General features: G+C 38.0%; 1 protein-coding gene across 6 annotated transcripts in view; it reads left to right on the top strand.

The window, feature by feature from the left end:
* usp36 (ubiquitin specific peptidase 36) overlaps positions 1-18332 on the top strand; it is a 69843-nt gene that overhangs the window by 15726 nt on the left and 35785 nt on the right. For all 6 annotated transcript variants that reach the window (XM_052033144.1, XM_052033147.1, XM_052033142.1 and 3 more), the window contains 2 exons: positions 11700-11961; positions 14831-15049. In XM_052033144.1, the coding sequence (XP_051889104.1) occupies positions 11709-11961; positions 14831-15049 (472 nt within the window). In that variant the 5' untranslated portion in view covers positions 11700-11708. The remainder of the gene's footprint in view (positions 1-11699; positions 11962-14830; positions 15050-18332) is intronic.

Here is an 18332-nt window from a genome sequence, read left to right as displayed (position 1 = left end):
TCTTGGGTCAACTTGTCCTTGAATCTGGAGTAAATGCTCCCAATAACTTAATTTCATTTGAAATCTATTTCTCAAAGACACTAGCTGATCAATAACATTTAATCCAATGGAGTAACTGGTTCCCCATACGCAATTAATCTTCGTTACTCAGACACATCTTAATTTTAAAATCTCTTGAGCTCAGCAGGACCGGTTCTAGAATTCTGAGTGTTGGCATTTAATCATGGCTTAGCAGGTTGTGAACTGTTCAGAACAGTTAGCAAATTTAATATGGTTTACATGATGCTTTTGTAATAAATAGTTATTGTAATTGCATATGGTTACCTCCAGGTGTCATGTTTATAGATGGCTGCACAGGTGGGTAGAGACTGCACCGGATTTAATCAGCATCAAAAGAGAGAGAGAAGACCTTGATGAAATTGATAATCCCAAATCCTTCGGTCTTCCCTTCGTTGCCTTTTCTCTCCCTAAAGTAACCATAATAAAAGTCAGCCATGGTGAATGCAGCCATGGCAGCTTAATGCTGCTAATATCTGCAGTGAGACAGATTCTCCGCAGTTCTGCTTCTACCTACTGAAACACAGAAGGGACATCTCCAACCAAGGATTCTCTTCCCATTTGGAACCTCACTTGCCTCCTGAGTTCTCCAAGGATCCTTCCTCGACCTCTTTCATCTCATTACCTTTTGCAGGCACAAGGTGGATGGCTACATGGGTGCAGATGAGATCCACCCCCAATCTGCATAACATTTCTTGACTGTTTGACTGCTTCTCTGCTTTCCAAACACATGGCCTATTTTAGGAAAGCCTGATTTTCACCAGGTCAGCATTGAAAGGACTGATTTTTCTACTTGACCAGGCTAAGGCTTTGAAATAATCATCACATTTGCTGAAACAGACCATTTGCGGCTATATTGTCCTGAATCGGCCTTCAAGTCTCATCCTGTTATCTGCACAGATGACTTGCTTGTAGCCCCATAACAGTCCATCTTTATCAAAGGCTATAAGCCTTTACCGTGTTTCAACTCGATTACTTTAACTCTCTCATTGCTGTTCTCTGTTATTCCACCTACCCAATTTGACAAACGAAAACTTATATCCATCCTGTCCCACATTAAGTATTGTTTGCCTGCCATGCCATTCCTCACTGCTCTTTGGTTGTATTCCTGGTTACCAATGCCCACATGTAATGTCTTTTGTTCTTTAAGTGTGTCCAAGATTTCTTTCTGCTTTGTATCCTCAAACTTTTTGAACTCTCCATTCTTCTAAAACTTGATTTAGAATCTCCCCACCCACTTCATCACACCTGCAGATTATGATGCTGACACTCTTCCCAATTCCTGCTCTACAACTCTTTTCCTTCCTTTTTTAAAAATCTTCCCAGCCTTACTCTCTGATCAAGTTTTTGGTACTCTTTCTAACTTCTATTTTCATGGATGAATGTGTATTTACAATCTGCTTTCTAATTTCAAATTCTGAGGCTGTCAGACATGTTTTGAAATTTGTTGATAATGATGCAGTAAGAACGTGCTGTTATTTTAAACAGGATTCTTAATTGGATTTTGGAGAGCATGTGCAATTTGGGTTTCTTTAAAAAATCAGATTAGATTTTTTAATTTAAAAAAAAAGGACGACAAACAAAAGGAATAAATTGTGAAATTAATTGTGAGCATTGTTTCTCTCTTCCATTGCTCACTCTCATGTCAATAATATTCCAGCACACATGATAAATCCTGGATTCTTCCCCTGAAGAAGTAAATGTTAAATCATTTAACCAGAAGAGAAATTGAAAAGAGTAACGTTGGAAGTAACCAAGATTTGATCTCTTTCTGAATTCACTATTTGGAAGTAATGGCTCTTAACATCATTTTACGTGGAAATTGCTGCTCTAACAATTATCAGTACTTAGTGACATTTTGATACAATGTTCTTTAAAACTATTTAGTGCATCTTTTTTGAGTTAAGTGGATGTAGTTGTTTTGTAAGCAGCAAAGAATACAATGGTGTATTGAATTGGGGGCCAAAATAATGCTGGAAAGATTCAGCAGGTAGAGAGGGGGCGAGGTTATGTTTAAATTTGTGCTAATTAAAAGATGTTAAAGCTTATCAGCTTTTTAATTTCAAGCAGAGTTTGGGAGAGTGCAGAAGGTTGCAGTAATTAATTGGCAAAAGTGGGATGTAGTCATGGAATAAATAAAAAAAAACCCAAATTGGGTGCAGAGGTGTAGAAGCAGCAGTATAAAAAGATCTCCTTTCACTCTGGTTTCCCAAAGCATTTTACCAACATTGAAGTGCAGTCACTGTTTTAATAAAAGAAACATGACAACAAATTGGCTCAAATTAAGTTCCCACAAAACAGAATTGAGTTGATGACTAGCCCTACCCAAAACTTCCCTCTGTATTTTCAATCACAGAAATAAGCTAAAACTTTTAAAACTTCAAAAGTTTTAAAAGGTCTTATGGACTTAGTTTCGGCAGAGAGAGTGAATGGGGCCTTGGTTTTGCTTCTCGTCTCAATGGTGGCACCTCCAGTAATGCAGCGCTCCACACAGTACTGCACTGGAGCTTCATCCAGATTTTTGTGTTCAAGCTTCCAGCAAGGGACTGGGATGCACAGCCTTCTGACTTGGGTGAGATTTCTCCAAACTGAGGAGCCTTGCTAATAGCAGTGGGTAAGTCTGGCAAAGTGGAGAAGGTTAATTGTGATCTGGAAATTTTGGCAGAAGGATGGTTGGTGGTGGGAACCACTCTGGCAAAGGGATCTCACAACACTGAAGATGTTTAAAAACAACACTTGCCAAACCAAACAGAATTGCTTTGCACTGCAATTTATTCATTACAAGTGTCAGATATCTAACAGTTATTGTGAAATGTTTTACAAGACTTTTTAAGCAATCAAATTATGATTTTTGATGTAAAGAACTCTTTTTAAGCAATGCATTTTGATATTTCATGGCAAGTTAATTTTTTTTGTTCTGTTAAATTTGCACACATTTTATGGGAGAAAAGCAACTTTGAAATAGTGTAAAAACATTGCTTTTTGTTAAGTACTCCCCAGCATTTGAATCCTAACAATGCTGCATTTTGGAATGCTGTCGAGCAGCTGACATAAACTTTTTAAAAATGCATAATTTATACTCAGAAGAAAATTTTGTGCAGTCCTAAACATTTTTGTGAGTTCATGAAAAGGTGGCATTTTCATTTATCCTAGTGTTGTAACATACCTCTAAAAATAGATTAGGAATTGTAATTCCTTAAGGCCAGTTGACTGACCTGTGTAAGTACCCTCGTGTGATTCAAAGATAAGGTTATGCTTTACCTGGAAACAGAATTTGTATTGCCTGTTTGCTTCTATATGTTTTGTGGTATGTTTTTTCAATGTAATGTCATACTAAGTTTAACAACAAAGTCTTGTGTGTTGTGCATTGTCTAAGTACTCTGTTTTGTCCATCCTGTAGTGGCTTCTCTCTGAATTTGAAAGGGAGGTCATTTGCCATTCAAAATTTAACAATCTCCTCAATTAATAGAAGTCAAATTCAGCCAATTTAAAGGAGCTTTGGTTCAGGAATCTCAGTGTTTGGGCTGAACCAGATGATCCATTGGAAGGGATGAAAAAAATACTGAGTCTGACGTTTGACATGTCATTTAAATAAGAGATGGATGGAGATTTGTGAAACAGTTTATTTAAAGAAAAGTCACTAAAAATGTTAAACATGCACAATTTGAAAATCCTTTTTGAGCTAATCCATCACCAGGCATGACACAAAGAAGCAGCATTATCTCATGTTAGTGAGGAAAAAGGCAGGTATGCTTTGTATGCAACTGTTTAGAAAAAGGAAATGGTAAGATGCTCATAGAACAGCATTGCCACACATGTCTAGACAGTGGTAAGTACTAGAAGTAAAGGTAAACAGATGGTTTCGAAAAGCTGTAGTTGATGGCCTTGATGTTAGGGAAAGGAACAATGTTGTAGGGAAGGTGAATGTTCCTGGAAGAGTGCTTGATTATATGGGCAGAACTGGGAAGGATGTCATCAAAATGTGTAGACATTGAAAAAATGATGACGGCATGTTTGAAGAGAGCTGATGCCTCTGGGAATATTGGTGGGTGTTAAAATAATAATTCAGCGAGTAGATAAAAATTGGATGGGGTTGTTGTAAAATATTTTACTTTCAGGTTGAGCTTGGATAGTTCAAATTATAAAAACATGCAAAATGGGAACAGGAGTATGTTGTTCAACCCTTCAAACCTGCTCTGGCAATCAATATGATCGTGGCTGATCATTCAAATCCAGTATCCTGTCCAACTTTTTCTCCATATCCTCGATCCCTCTAGCCCGAAGAAAAATATCCAACACCTTATTTAATATATTTAAAGATTTATCCTCAACCACTTCCTGTGGTCAAGAATTCCACAGCTTCACCACTCTTTGTGAGAAGAAATTTCTCAGTCTTAAACGGCTTACCCTTATCCTTAGACAGTGACCCCACCCCTGTCCTGGACTCTTGGCCATTGGCCTTCCAGCATCTAATCTGTTTAGTACTTTCAGAATTTTATGGGTTCTACAAGAACCCATCTCAATCTTCCAAACTCTCGTGAATATCAAGCTAATTAATCTTTCCTTGTGTCAGATCTGCTATCCCAGGAATCAGTCTGGTGCACCTTTGCTGAACTCCTTCTATAGTCTGAATATCCTTGCTCAAATAAGGAGACCAAAACTGCACACAACACTCATGATGTGATTTCACCAAGGCCCTGGACAACTGCAGCAAGACATCCTTCCCAGTCTTGCTCTGAAGGCCGACATATTTTGCAGCTGCCTGTTTACTTTCAACAACTGGTGCACAAGGACACCCAGGTCTCGTTTCATCTCTCTGTCCCAATCTATCAGCATTTGGATGATAAATCAGCCTTGCTGTTATTGCCACCTTTCATTTATTCACATTGTACCGCACCTGCCGTTTATCTGTCCACTCTCAACCTGTCCAAATTATCCTGGAGCTTCTCTGCATCCTCCTCAAGGCTCAATTAACTGTTTCTCTTTCCACAGTTAGTGTCTCACCAGCTGAGTGATCCTAGTATTTTCTATTTTTATTTCAGATTTCCAAATCGGCAGTTTTTCTTTGATTTTCAAGCTATTGGTTTTCTTGCTGGGTTGAATCTCTTGAAATTTGTCGTTGTGATGATAGTAAAGCTCATTGTTCTGCATTATCGAGCAGTAAAACTGACAGCAATACCTGGAGTTTGTACATTCCCAGCTCAGTGCAGAAATACAGAAGTTGCCTTCAGTGGTTCCCATTTCTTCACAGACTGTGGTGTGTCTATAACCTTCAGTGGCATAACTGGCTAATGAAGTGATGTAAACATCAATTTATTTACAAACTATTCTTGCTGCAGAATATCCTGAAAATGTGAAGCATGTTGCGTGAATGTAAGTGATTTTTTTTGCAGTAATCTAAGCTATAATAATTTCTTAGCAGACCTTCTGGCCCTAAAAGAGAAATAATTTTGCATGGATTGTAATTCCCTCCTATTTCAAAATGGCTATTAAGTGTTTATCAAAGGAAGATTTTTTTTGGCTTTATTTAATGAGTTTGTGTGTTCTAATCTTTATTTATAGCTCTTTAATATTCTTTAAGATATCACTAAGTACTGTGCTTTCTGCTTCATGCTTTACTGTTGTATGATCATGTGAATTGTTGCTTGATTCATAATACCAAGGAACGCCTTGAACTGAGCAATCACTCTGAAAAGGGGCAGTCATGCTAGAGAGATAATATGAACATAATATCAGACTTTTTAAAAAATTGCCTTCCTGCAGCTACTTGTAACTAAGAAATCTAGAAGTGTATAATATTTACATTGCAAATGTCTCCACTCTTAAAGGAACACTGGTAATCTTGCACAGGAATGAAATCATTTTAATCCGAGTTGTACACTCTATTTATGTTTTAGGTTGTTTAGATGAATATTTGATAACTGAGTGAGGAAATTAATGATCGTAGCCCTAAGAGCGGAACCAGTTCACCCAAAATTGGTACCTTTTTATGAAAGAAAATACCACTGGGTGAAAGAGTATTTTTGATTTACTCTCATTTTTTGTAATGGAGAAATGCTATTGAAATTATTGCAGAATTGAAACCACCCAAATTTCATCCCTTTGAATGCAAAATAGTGTTATTTGGTGGTTATCTTCTAATGCATCTGTGATGTACACAAGCTCGTTACAAGGTGTGTGCCTTTGAGAGTCCTGTCAGGTTAGCTCCATTTCAACCAAATAATTGAGTAGGAAAGTAGAAACTTCACAGAGCAAATAAACCAAAAGTTTCAATGATTCCCTTCCGCCTGCATGAACCAAAACAGTTCTCATTAAAGAAAATATTTAAATAGGAAAATTCGCTTAAAATTATTCAGTTTTTAAAATTAACTTGTTCCTTTCGATACACTGTCACAGCCCACAGTTTGTGTAGAATCAAATATTTAGTCTTTTATACAGGTCACTGACAGTGAAACAGTTTTAAGACTGGAATACTTCTATTTAGTGGTTCTGATAGCAAGCAGTAATCCTGTCTCCTCCAGGTAGTCTCAATCTTGAGTTCTATATATCCCATTCAAGTTATGTTTAAGTTGTAAAATCACATTAACACTGCAATGCACAAGTAGTATAAATTACACTTGAGGCTTATGTAGCCTTTTCTCCATTTTTTTACACACTGGGATGTTGTGATAGTTCCTTACTGCAAGTCCTTTATAGGCTAAATCTAGAAAAAGTATAGTATTCTGATTTTGTTGGTAATCTAAAATGACACTTTTACCAAAGAATTTTTTTTATTCCCCAATTTAAAGAAATCTTTGTGTCCTTGGTCTATTTCTAACATTTTTTTTGCTTAAAATCATCATTGGAGCAGGAATGACTGAGGGACACAGCAATGTGTTTTTAAAAATGCAAGTACTTGCATTTCTATAGCATGTTTCACAATGTCTGAAGAATGTAATCACATTTGTAATATAGAGCATGGCAACCAATTTGCATGCAGGTCCCTGCAAAATGCAGCATAACAATCTTGTGGTTCACAGGATATGGCGGATGGGGAGCTGCCTGTACTCACTGCTGCCCGACCTGCACAGAGCAGTGCTCAGACATGCAGAGTAAAAGTTATATTCTGCCAGAATCCCAAACTCATCAGAGCCATTGTGGGAATTTTCATTTCTAATGCCAGCCTTTCATTTCAGTGGCCAATTTGTCCCAGAGCCAGCAAGGCTTTGAGCAGATTTGCTGTACGTCCAGGATCACTGACACCTGATACTGTTAGAAGATGTCGAATGCAATCTCAAAAAATTAAAGTCAATTCAATGAACAAAATTAAAAATGTTAAAATGATAGAAAATAAAACAATAACATACATTTTCTACAGTTGTCTTAAAAGTTAAATTCAGTGGTGGCTGATATGTGCTCAAATATCTGGAAAACTGAAATCCGGTGCCTTCTGAAAACACTTCCGTTTGACATGCAATTTGCCAGTTGATTTACTGTGATCTATGGTTTTTTATAAATTCACATGTATTTTAAGTACAAAAATGCTACTGGCATTTAATTGCCTTTTGAATCCAGTTTGCTTACATGGGAGTTAATGATGCAGTTTTTAGTATGTTATGCAAATAGGAATTTCTCAGCTTGCAAGCTGTTGGAGCAGCTTATACATGGGATACGCTATATCGCTTGGTGATTTACTGAGAAAATAATGATGATGTGGATCTTTCAAGATATGACTTGTCAAGTCTTTGTTGCCACTGACTGCTATTGAGCTCTACTCACTGCACACTGAAACGTTGTAATTTGATCTTTTTTTATGTTTGTTCTGTTCTACCGCCTTGCTTGCTTTGGTGTTCTGCAGCTTTCCTTTTATGTTCCTTTGTAGATACTTGCAACGAATGTAAAATTACCAGTGAATGCATCAACAAATTTGTCAGCAAAATATGGGTAATTATTGGAAAGTTTTACTAATGAAAAGATGTTAACTGTGAATTTGACAATTTATGGGCAGTGCTGGAAACTTAGTAACTGTGAAGGTGAAAAATTAACTAAATGTTTAAAGTTCCAAAGATTTTTCTCACCCTTCAGCCCATCACTACCTCGGTCTTCCACAGATAGTTGTTCTAAAATCTAGGTCTTAGAAAGCCTGCTTTGGAGTTGGTCACCTGGCCAGATGAATTCATTAAGCCTTAATCTGTAAATATTTAATTTCTTCCAACATATCTGCCGTGTTGAGAGTCCTTGGGCTGCGTTGTTTTTCTTGGACCACTTTTACTTCGTTGGATCCAAGGGTAGATAGAATCCAGAATGTTGAGATGGGGAGGAGGGTGCCTTTTGCAAGTCCTTGTATCAATCCATTGCTTCTCCAAGTTGGACTGATGGACATTCTCACTTTATTAGTAAGCCTAGACCTGTTAAATCCCTGTAATCATTTTTTTTGTGTAAGATCTGAACTGGAAGGTGTTACTTAAAAGTAAGCTGTGTTTTATATATGACTCATTTGGCTGCCTTGTTAAAGATCGTATTTTTTTTTCAAATACTTCTGTTTCAGTCACCAAAGAGAGAATATATTTTGAAATATTCTTTTTCAATCTTATATTGCCCACCCTCATTCTACAATAAAAAAAAATCAAGATTAGTTTTATTTTGTAGCCTTCACCAGCAAACAAAAAATATGCTCTGTTGATTGTTAATGTTTGGTAAAATCATTTTTCTTTGGAATTGGTATTTAATTTTAGGAAAGCTGATGAATCATAGATAGTGGGATTTTGAGGTAGGAGTAAATGCATTGAGGCACGAAGTCTGTAATCCAGGTACGTTAAGTGTTTCTGCTGCATAATTGTCAATCTGTAAAAACAGTGGCCATTAAATTTCTGTAACTACCAAGTCAGGAAGCGATGCACACGCATATGGTTTTCATGTGTTTGATGTAGATGCTCAGGAGAGAAGAGGAGAAATGTGGAGGATAGTGGGAGTGAAAAAAAATCTTAGCACAGCAAAGAAATAAATGGACAAAATGCAAGAAGATCAAAGAAGGGACAAGAGGAATAATTGCTTGCAGGGAGGGGATCCTTTGCTTTCTGTCAAATTTTGTCTTCATTTGCCACACTAAGATTTAATTGTTATCATGAGCAAAAGTGACAATTGGAGAAATCAAACCTAATTCTGCCTCATGGTAAGCCATTTTTTTTCATGGATTGTACAGTTCCTTCTGTACTTGCTGAAGCCTCGGCTTCGGAATCCAATCCCTGCAAAACCAGGTGCCTGTCTTCAATGTTGTTTTCTTCAAGTCAGAATGAAATAGCTTAATCAATACAAATACTAGCATGAATGTAGTGCATTCATTCTCATTTTCATTATATTGGCAAACAGTATGGGCTTATGAAATCTTTCATTCACATTCCATTAGTGAAGGAGAAAATGAATGTTACCATCAAAATTATGCTATACTTTTTTTCTTTATAATTACAGTGTGCAGGCTGTCCCTGGGTTACGAACACCCAAATTATGGACATCGCCTACACGTATGAACAAGTTGTGTTCTTTCTCGTAAAAATTGTGTTTAATTTGTTTTTCTTGTGAATGTTGCTTGTATAATGTTATGTGCCTGTGATGCTGCTGCAAATGTTTTTCATTACATCTGTGCATAGTTACACTTGTGCATATCACAAAAAACTTTAACTTCCATAATATTATTAAAATTAGACATCAGACTTGCGTACGTATGTTCATTCCTACGAACAGCAGAACTATTTTCCTCTCTCTACTTTTAGTAATTGTTCTTTCTTATCAGCCTTGTGTGCTTCTGATGCCATTCATTACAACACTCTGGGGGTATGGTTACCATATCAAGTGGTTTTTGTGTATTTTCTGACTTATGGACGAGTCATTAGCTGTGGATGCCCTGGACAGTAATTAGGCTGACCTGATCTTGAATTTTATTTTCATTCATTTTTGGACTTTGGGTGTCTCTGGCAAGGCCAGCATTTATTCCCCTTCCCTAATTGTCCTTGAGAAGGTGGTGGTAAACAGGTGCCTTGTTGCTTTTCCGGTGTGAAGGTACTCGCAAGTGCTATTGGGTAGGGAGTTCCAGGATTCAGACCCAGTGACAGTAAGGAATTGGCCATTTCCAACTCAGGATGGTGTGCCACTTGGAGGGGAACCTGCAGGTGGTGGTGTTCCCTCGAATCTGTTGTCATGGGTTTGGAAATTGCTGTCAAAGTAACCTGGTTGAGCAGCTGTAGTGCATTTTGTAGATGGCACACTGCAGCCACCATGTGCAATAGGTGATGAAGGAAATGAATGTTCAGGGTGGTTGATGAGGTGCCAGTCAAGTGGGGTGCTTTGTCCTGGATATTGTCAAGCTTGTTGAGTTGTTGGAGCTGCACTTTTCCAGGCTCCTGACTCGCACCTTGGAATGATCTTGGGGTATCAGGAGATGAGTGACTTAGCCACAGGATACCCAGCCTCTAACCTGCTCTTATAGCCAAAGTATTTATGTGGCTGGTCCAGTTGATGATCAATATTGATCCCCTAGATGCTGATGGTGTGGAATCTGGCAATGGTAATGCCATTGAAGGTCAGGGGTAAGTTAGTGAGGATGATTATTGCCTAGCACTTGTGTTCCTTGCCGCTTAGCAGCTCATAACTGAATGATTTTCTAGGTCTAAATTTTAGTGAATAATTCCAGATAATTGTAGTTCTTTTGCATGTCTTCAGGAAAATATATTTTGAATTACGGTAGGGGAATAAAAGTACATAATAAATGTTTTGGTGAATTATCAGGAATTAACCAAATTTGACAAAAATTAAAACCTAACTGCAACCTCTGCATAAGTTGTGGACGGTGACACTTTGCTACCTGCTGAGTTCCTAGGAATTTGTGAAGGGAAGGTGGATTACCTTCTGCATGCTGTATAACTACAAAAGATGAGAATTCAAATGTTAGAGTTTGGTTAAACAGTAAAGGGGTCAGATCTGATTTTTTTTTCTGAAAAGTGAAACAGAACTCAATGTGGAATGTTGTAATGTATTTCATGGGTATAGAAATGATGGAAGAATATGCATTATTTGTGGGACTTCTGTTCCTTGATAGTATCTTCTGGAGAATTTTGCTTCTTAACCCCAGTGTGGTACATCTCTGTCAAAAGGGAGTTGAGCTATTCTGAGTTCTACCAAAAAAAAAGCTAATAAATATTTCCATCTTTGGAAACTGTGGCTTAAAGTGCGTGACCACAGTTAGGGTCATAGGTACACCATGGACACAGGTTGTAATGAATCTTTGATGAAAGGTAATCTAATAACGTTAAGTTTTATGTATCTAATTGTGACCCTGTGTGACACTTTTTCCTGCTTCTCTCTTTGCCTGAGGTCTCTTTTATTTCAAAGGAACTGATTCTCCAGCTTGGAATACCTTGTGAATTCTCAATGTAATTTCACTGACTTGCATCTACCCGAGAAATGTGCTGTTCTTCAACTTGTGGAATTAGGGAGAGAGTCGGAGTGATGACTAATAGTCCAAATTCAAGTTCATTTATTTTAATAAACTTATTGTGATGGCTTTGGTTTAGCATGCTGCTGCTGTTCATGTGAGATTATCCTTGTATTGATTAGTTCACCATGCTGCTGGCAGAAGATGAACTGGTTTGTTGCATTTTGTATTTCAGTGATGCACCATGCCTATAGTAGACAAATTGAAAGAAGCCCTGAAGCCTGGACGAAAAGATTCTGCTGACGAAGGTGACCTCAACAAACTGCTGGCGGCTTCAGCAAAGAAGGTTCTTCTTCAAAAGATTGAATTTGAGCCCGCCAGCAAGAGTTTTTCCTATCAGCTTGAATCGCTGAAGAGTAAATATGTCATTTTGAACCCTAAACCCGAAGGGGCTGCTGGTGAGCAAAATGCTTGTTCCACCCCAACAAAAAAACAAGGTAGGTGTATCCAGCTGCTCTGAGCAATGTTTTATTATTGATTGCATTCTGAAGTTAATGAATGTAGTGATTGTCATCATTTTGGGAACACTGGCATAGGTTGACTTGTTATTAATGGATAACCTGAACATTTGCAAATCTCAGTTAAAATGCCTAAATGCTAGAACTGACTGCAAGGCAGACCCTGAAAATATACAGTGGCATGCAAAGGTTTGGGCACCCCTGGTCAAAATTTCTGTTACTGTGAATAGCTAAGTGAGTAAAAGATGACCTGATTTCCAAAAGGCATAAAGTTAAAGATGACACATTTCTTTAATATTTTTAAGCAAGATTACTTTTTTATTTCCACCTTTTACAGTTTCAAAATAAACAAAAAAGGAAAAGGGCCCGAAGCAAAAGTTTGGGTGCCCTGCATGCTCAGTACTTAGTAACACCCCCTATGGCAAGCATCATAGCTTGTAAACGCTTTCTGTAGCCAGCTAAGAGTCTTTCAATTCTTGTTTGGGCAATTTTCGCCCATTCTTCCTTGCAAAAGGCTTCTAGTTCTGTGAGATTCTTGGGTCGTCTTGCATGCACTGTTCTTTTGAGGTCTATCCACAGATTTTTGGTAATGTTTAGGTCGGGGAACAACATCGGGGAACTGTGAGGGCCATGGCAAAACCTTCAGCTTGTGCCTCTTGAGGTAGTCCCTTGTGGATTTTGAGGTGTGTTTAGGATTGTTATCCTGTTGTAGAAGCCATCCTCTTTTCATCTTCAGCTTTTTTTTTTACAGACTGTGTGATGTTTCCTTCCAGAATTTGCTGGTATTTAATTGAATTCATTCTTCCCTCTACCAGTGAAATGTTCCCCGTGCCACTGGCTGCAACACAAGCCCAAAGCATGATCGATCCACCCCCGTGCTTAACAGTTGGAGAGGTGTTCTTTTCATGAAATTCTGCACCCTTTTTTCTCCAAACATACCTTTGCTCATTGCGGCCAGAAAGTTCTATTTTAACTTCATCAGTCCACAGGACTTGTTTCCAAAATGCATCAGGCTTGTTTAGGTGTTCCTTTGCAAACTTCTGACGCTGAATTTTGATGTGAGGGTGCAGGGAGGGTTTTCTTCTGATGACTCTTCCATGAAGGTCATATTTGTGCAGGTGTCGCTGCCCAGTAGAACAGTGCACCACCACTCCTGAGTCTGCTAAATCTTCCTGAAGGTCTTTTGCAATCAAACGGGGGTTTTGATTTGCCTTTCTAGCAATCCTACGAGCAGTTCTCTCGGAAAGTTTTCTTGGTCTTCCAGACGTCAACTTGACCTCCACCGTTCCTGTTAACTGCCATTTCTTAATTACATTACAAACTGAGGAAACGGCTATCTGAAAACGCTTTGCTATCTTCTTATAGCCTTCTCCTGCTTTGTGGGCATCATTTATTTTAATTTTCAGAGTGCTAGGCAGCTGCTTAGAGGAGCCCATGGCTGCTGATTGTTGAGACAAGGTTTGAGGAGTCAAGGTATTTATAAAGCTTTGAAATTTGCATCACCTGGCCTTTCCTAACGATGACTGTGAACAAGCCATGGCCCTAACAAGCTAATGAAGGTCTGAGACCTTGGTAAAAGTTATCTGAGAGCTCAAATCTCTTGGGGTGCCCAAACTTTTGCATGTTGCTCCGTTCCTTTTTTCACTCTAAAATTGTACAAAACAAAAATAATACACTAATCTTGCTTAAAATGTTGAAAAGAATGTTTCATCTTTAACTTTATGACTTTTGGAGATCAGTTCATCTTCTACTCAACTATTCACAGTAACAGAAATTTTGACCAGGGGTGCCCAAACTTTTGCATGCCACTGTATGTCTGAGTTCGCATGGAGCTCACAACCGCATGAAAAATAGAGGCAATTGGGGTAGATGCCGTTTAAGTTAAACAGATGAGGGAGAGATGATATGTTAATTGTGTTAAATGAAGACGAGCATAAGTCTTGTGTGGCTTGGACCTGTTGGCACAAATGGCCTGTTTCAGTGCATTAAATGCCATGTACTTTGATTTTAATTGTGTGATAGCATTTGTATTTCTGGATTGGGCCATGAAAAATCAACAGATAATGGCTAAATTCTGTAGGAAAGGACAGATACAGAAGATTGTTGTGATTGAATGGCAGTATTGCTGCAATTATGATCTCAAATGTTCTGACATCTAAAATGTCAGTAGATGTTTTGAAGACACTGTTGATCCAGCAGGTTTTTCCAGCAATGTTTGAGTTTCCTGTGGTAAATGCTTGACAAAGACTTGTGTTCCATGAATAAGTTCATTGAAGCTTAAATTTCACTTTCTTTATCTTATGACTGAAAGATCAGATGTTAATTCTTGTGAGAGTATGCACGAACTTGCCTTATTTCGTAACATTTACCTGAAATTTTGAAGCCCCCTGGCAATATGTTATGATTTTGACTGACTTGTTTAGAAACTGAATTCTAGTTTCAAATTTTAAACATAATGTCAAAGGATGGAAACTAATTAAGGATTCACTATGTTTTGATTGTGGGGGCTTTAGAAGGTACTGAGTTATATTCCTCAGAGAGGAAGGGTTTTATTTTAATGCCACTTCACCAGCTCGGGAAGTAATTGAATACTTTAGTAAAACGTGAATTAGTACTTTTCAAGAAGTGCTTTAGCCTTGGGTACTTAGTAAAATAAAAATGTCACTTCAATGTTTTAATATTTAGAGTTGTTCCCACAGCTCCTAATTGGTTACAGCATAATTTTTATGTCGGCTCGAGTGTCTATCTGTAAATGTAAAACTGAAGTAGGTGTAACTGTAAAGCACGTTTGCTTTTTTTTAAACAATTGAATTTTTGTCTCAAAAAATCTGTTTGTTTTTGTATTCAGTTTATGAAACAAGTGGAATTCCAAATGATGGCATCCCAGCACCTCAGAAAATTCTATTTCCTATGGAAAAACTGTCCATGAAATGGGTGCGTGTGTACAGAGTTGGAGCTGGACTGCACAATCTTGGGAACACCTGTTTTTTGAACTCCACTATACAATGCTTGACTTATACACCACCGCTGGCCAATTACCTCCTCTCAAAAGAGCACAGTAAGACATGTAAGTTGCTGTATCTAAGACCTTTTTGAAATTATCGTGCACTTTTGGTAGTCATATTCAGGAAATATTCTCAGTTTTGATGTTCCAATTTTTGCGCACAGGTTTTTGCATTAAGGAATCACTATGTTTGGATTGTGGGGGCTTTAAAAGGTACTGAGTTATATTCCCTGGACAGTCAGGAAGGGTTTGGTTTTAATGCCACTCAACCAGCTCAAGAAGCTTGGGAGCAATCAGGTGCCCTGTCAGCTGCAGACTAGGTGTTGACCTTGGGAGATTTGAATGAGATGAAAATAACAGCTACAAATCAATTATTAAGAAAGCTGCTGCCTACTGCTGATAAAGAAAAAATGCATTTATCTGGTGTCCTTCACACCATCAATACGTCCCAAATATTTTACTTCCGATTGAATTCTTTAGACCTGCTGTCACTACTGGAAATTAGGAACCGCAGTTTGCCTACAGCACTCTTCCACAGACGAGCATTCTGATAATCAGTTAACCAGAAGATTAACTTGGAGAGGTAAACATTGGCAAAGGCACTTTATAACCCTTTGCTCCTCCTTTTCTTTTAAAAAAGTTGTGATATAGAGCTTTTGATGTCCACCTGAGAGACAGCACCTCTGGCAATGCAGCTTTTCTTCATCATTGCTTTATGTTGAGCTTTTAATTGTTTTTCTTTGCAGTGGGCACTTTGAACTTGTGTGTGAAATCACACCAAGTCCAATGTAAATAAATTTCAGGTTTTTGTGTCTTGTATTGGCTGTAGTTTTCTTTGATTGTTTATTATTAAACATCCTTTAAATTTTAAACACAAAATGCTGGAAATACTCAGTAGGGTAGGCAGCATCTATGCAGTGAGAATCTGAGTTAAAGTTTAGGGCTGCTGATTTTTCATCAGAAAGGATTTCCAGCTTTTTTTTTGTTCAGATTACCAGTATCAACAATATTTTATAATTTTTATAATTTTATAATCTTACTTACAGCGTGGTAACAGGCCCTTCTGGCCCAACGAGTCCGCGCCGCCCATTTTAAACCCCAAATTAACCTACCTGTACGTCTTTAGAATGTGGGAGGAAACTGGAGCACCCAGTGGAAACCCACGCAGACACGGGAGAACTTACAAACTCCTTACAGACAGCGACGGGAATAGAACGCCGATCGCTGACGCTGTAATAGCGTCGCGCTAACCGCTACGCTACTGTGCCGCCCAACACTGTTTTGCTTATGGATCTTTTTGTTTACACAGATGAATCATTTATGCTGGCAAACTGATTTGGGATTGATTTATGCTAGTGAGGTTACTACTGTTTTCTTCAATAACTCTGCAATACCACTAATATTGCAGAGTTATTGAAGAACACAATAAACCTTGGCGTGGTTTTACTGGCTCATGCCTCTTATCCAAATGGAAAAGGTGGATATTCTTCTTTTAACTACAATCCTATAATTTGGACAGAATTAATTTAAATAGTTTGGGATTTCTGACCCTACTAATGAACTGCTTTTTACTAAAAAAAAATTCAAGCTCATACAGATGCTATTGCAAATGAATTTAAAAATACATTGTTGTATTTTCTCTTGGTAAGATTAAATCACATCCCGCCTTAATCCTGGCTTGATGCGTTCTTTTCACTTGTCCCCTTTTCACTTTGATAGGCACAAAATTGTCATAGAGTGCAGTTTTTGAAATGTAAATTGATGTCAGCTTAATTACCCAGACAAGTTCATTTGTTTTCAGTTGGATACCATGGTCCCTGTGACGACATGGTGTCACAAAGGTATATGGCTCAGACCATCCACTCAAAAGTGGCGAATAAAACGTCAGATGCACGTTGCAATATCTCTCCTCAATAGAGTGCAAATAATTTGATTTTTTTTTTGTGCTGGATAAAATATATATGACCATTTTTGTCTCATCTGTCTTATTCTGTTACTTCCTGCGTTGTCTATTTAAAACTAAGATAATTCATAAATGTTTTGAGGTCTTCCAGATTTTTGACCTAGAAAGCAGAAGTAAATTGTTAACCTTCCTGCAGCTGCTTTTTTTTTCCGGTGATATTGAATTTTGTACAACCTTGCTAACTGTAGTGAGCAGGCAGTAAATCGCCACACTTTTTGCTGTGCTCATCATCAGAAGCTAGTGCACTTCTATTGGTTTGAGATGTGTTTCAGAAGAATCTGGACTTTATTTGTCATGTTGTTTGTTTTGCAGTGGTAAAACTTGTGATTTCACCATTTCCCATGCCCTAATTTAAAGAGGAATCACGGTATTGGAACATAGCTGGGCTCATAAGATAGGAATTCATTTAAAAACAAATCTGTATTGTGATTGTATAGGAAGTGCTGCATACAGCACAAATTCCAAACATTTAAATAGATATTTGGAAAGAATAGTACCACATATCTGCTTGTATTATTGATCTAGAGGCACACGTTCAAATCCTGCTATAGTAGCTGGGGAATTTAAATTCAAGTAATTAAACATATCTGAAATTTAAAAATAATCTTGCATCTGTAATATTAACAATGAAACTACCAGACTGTTGTGAAACCAGTCTGATTCACCGTCCTTCTTCAAGGAAGGAAATCTGCCATCCTTGCTCTCTCTGAACTACAAGCATCTCCAGGCCCACCATTGTGATTGACTCCTCACTGCCTTCTGAAGAAGACTTGCAAAATTAGGGAGCGTTTGGGAATGGCCAAATAGTAGTCTTGCCATTGAGGTACCCATCCTGTGCATGAATAAGTGTCAAAGAGATTGGCACAGCAGCTGGGCCAAACAAGTTTTTGTTCTGTTACATACTGACCATACAGACTCTAGTTTGTCCAGAGTGGCCAATCGTGCCACGAAGCTGTGCACGCTCAACTTGATGACAGTCTCATGATGGCCCAATTCAGAACCAGTGGAAAAAAATTGGCACAGGCAGATGCTGCACATTCTTTGTCTAGTTTTGAAGTACATTACTGGCAATAAGTTTGAAGTGCACTCAAAACCTAGGGAACTTGGATTCCAAATGTGAAACCCCCACCTGACTGCCTGCCTCACCTCAAAGTAAAAGCATCAGTGAAAAGTGCAAGGAATTTTTTTTAATCTTTAAAAAAATTTGTTCAGTATTTCAAAAGCAACTGGGAATTTTGGATAAGATTATAAACTGCCTCATGGTAAATGAATATAGTTCAGAGGAATTTGGGAGAAGTCTTGAAGCTTGGCATTGGGAGCACTCAAAATAAATTCCTTGGATTCGCAATAGAAATGCAAAAGAAAGACTTGATGTCGTAACTG

The sequence above is a fragment of the Pristis pectinata genome, chromosome 18 (assembly GCF_009764475.1).
Source record: "Pristis pectinata isolate sPriPec2 chromosome 18, sPriPec2.1.pri, whole genome shotgun sequence".
In the NCBI taxonomy this organism is placed as follows: domain Eukaryota; kingdom Metazoa; phylum Chordata; class Chondrichthyes; order Rhinopristiformes; family Pristidae; genus Pristis; species Pristis pectinata.
The sequence above is the reverse complement of the archived record's forward strand: the minus strand, read 5'-3'. Positions and strand labels throughout refer to the sequence as shown.